The following is a 1,292-nucleotide window of genomic DNA, read 5'->3' as shown; positions in this document are numbered from 1 at the left end:
ATTAATAATAATAATTACTTAAAATGGGAATAATAAAAATAACAATTATATTTTTATTATTTTGGGGTGTTATTTTTACTAGTATTATGATTGTTACCAATTATTATTATTATTATAGTAACACTACTGTATGGCTCTACAGAGACTGTGCTGCTTGCACTACCGTGGCATGAGAAGATGTTCCAGGGGGGCGTGGCTATTAGCATTGGCTATTAGCATTGTCACCGTCAATCATCACCTGGTCACACCCATTCCCAACCACTGCCATCTAGATTGCCAGCACTGCCTTTATTGCTAAAACCCTCCCACTGTGAGCTGCAGTGCCTGGGAGGGGGAGCGAGTGAGACAAATGAAGGATTTGGCTCAGTCAGGGGAGGGAAAGGAAGTTTTTTTTGGTGCATCACATAGTAGCTGGATTTGGGTTTTGGCGCAGTGACTATAACACACATAGACGGCCTGGCACAGACACGCCCCCTTTGCTTCATTTCACGCACCTGATGTTTCAGCTTTCCGTCTTTAAATAGCCGAAGCGTGTGCTGACGTTCCAGCGTGTCCCCGTACACGTGACTGAGGTCCACCTGCAACACGGATTGGAAATTGATCAGCGTGCAGCCTGAGGTGATGCAATTATTATTATTACGCAGGATTTATATAGCGCCAACGGGTCTGCGCAGCGCTTTACAATATGAGGAAGACATTACAATCACAATACAAATCAAGACAAGATGGTAAGGAGGGCCCCGCCCCTGAGGGCTTACAATATAAAAGGGGAGGGGCCAGTGATACAGGAGGAGGTAGCTGTGTGGGGATGGATTGTATGAGAACGTGATGGTTGAGCGGTTAGGTTGAGGTGGGATCGGCTTCCCTGAAGAGATGAGTCTTAAGGGATCGCCTATAGGCAGTCAGAGTGGGAGATAGACGGACAGGTTGGGGTAGAGAGTTGCAGAGGATGGGGGAGACTCTAGTGAAGTCCTGGAGGCGAGCATGGGAGGAGTTGGCAAGGGAACTAGAGAGCAGGAGGTCTTGGGAGGAGCGAAGAGGTTGGTTAGGGTGATACTTTGAGATGAGGTTGGAGATCTAGACGGGGGAGAGTTGTGGATTGTTCTGTAAGTGGTTGTTAATATATTGAATGTTATCCTTTGGGTGATTGGAAGCCAGTGGAGGGATTGGCAGAGGGGGACGGAGGATGGAAGCCAGTGTATGGATTGGCAGAGAGGGACGGAGGATGGAAGCCAGTGTAGGGATTGGCAGAGAGGGACGGAGGATGGAAGCCAGTGGAGGGATTGGCAGAG

The 1,292-nt window shown here is 48.1% G+C and overlaps 1 protein-coding gene across 1 annotated transcript in view; it reads right to left on the bottom strand.

The window, feature by feature from the left end:
- Positions 1-1,292, bottom strand: part of PTGS1 (prostaglandin-endoperoxide synthase 1) — a 46,667-nt gene that overhangs the window by 10,827 nt on the left and 34,548 nt on the right. The window contains exon 7 of the mRNA XM_018576971.1: positions 495-578. Within this exon, the coding sequence (XP_018432473.1) occupies positions 495-578 (84 nt within the window). The remainder of the gene's footprint in view (positions 1-494; positions 579-1,292) is intronic.

The sequence above is a fragment of the Nanorana parkeri genome, unplaced genomic scaffold (assembly GCF_000935625.1).
Source record: "Nanorana parkeri isolate BGI_ZX_2015 unplaced genomic scaffold, ASM93562v1 scaffold81, whole genome shotgun sequence".
In the NCBI taxonomy this organism is placed as follows: domain Eukaryota; kingdom Metazoa; phylum Chordata; class Amphibia; order Anura; family Dicroglossidae; genus Nanorana; species Nanorana parkeri.
The sequence above is the reverse complement of the archived record's forward strand: the minus strand, read 5'-3'. Positions and strand labels throughout refer to the sequence as shown.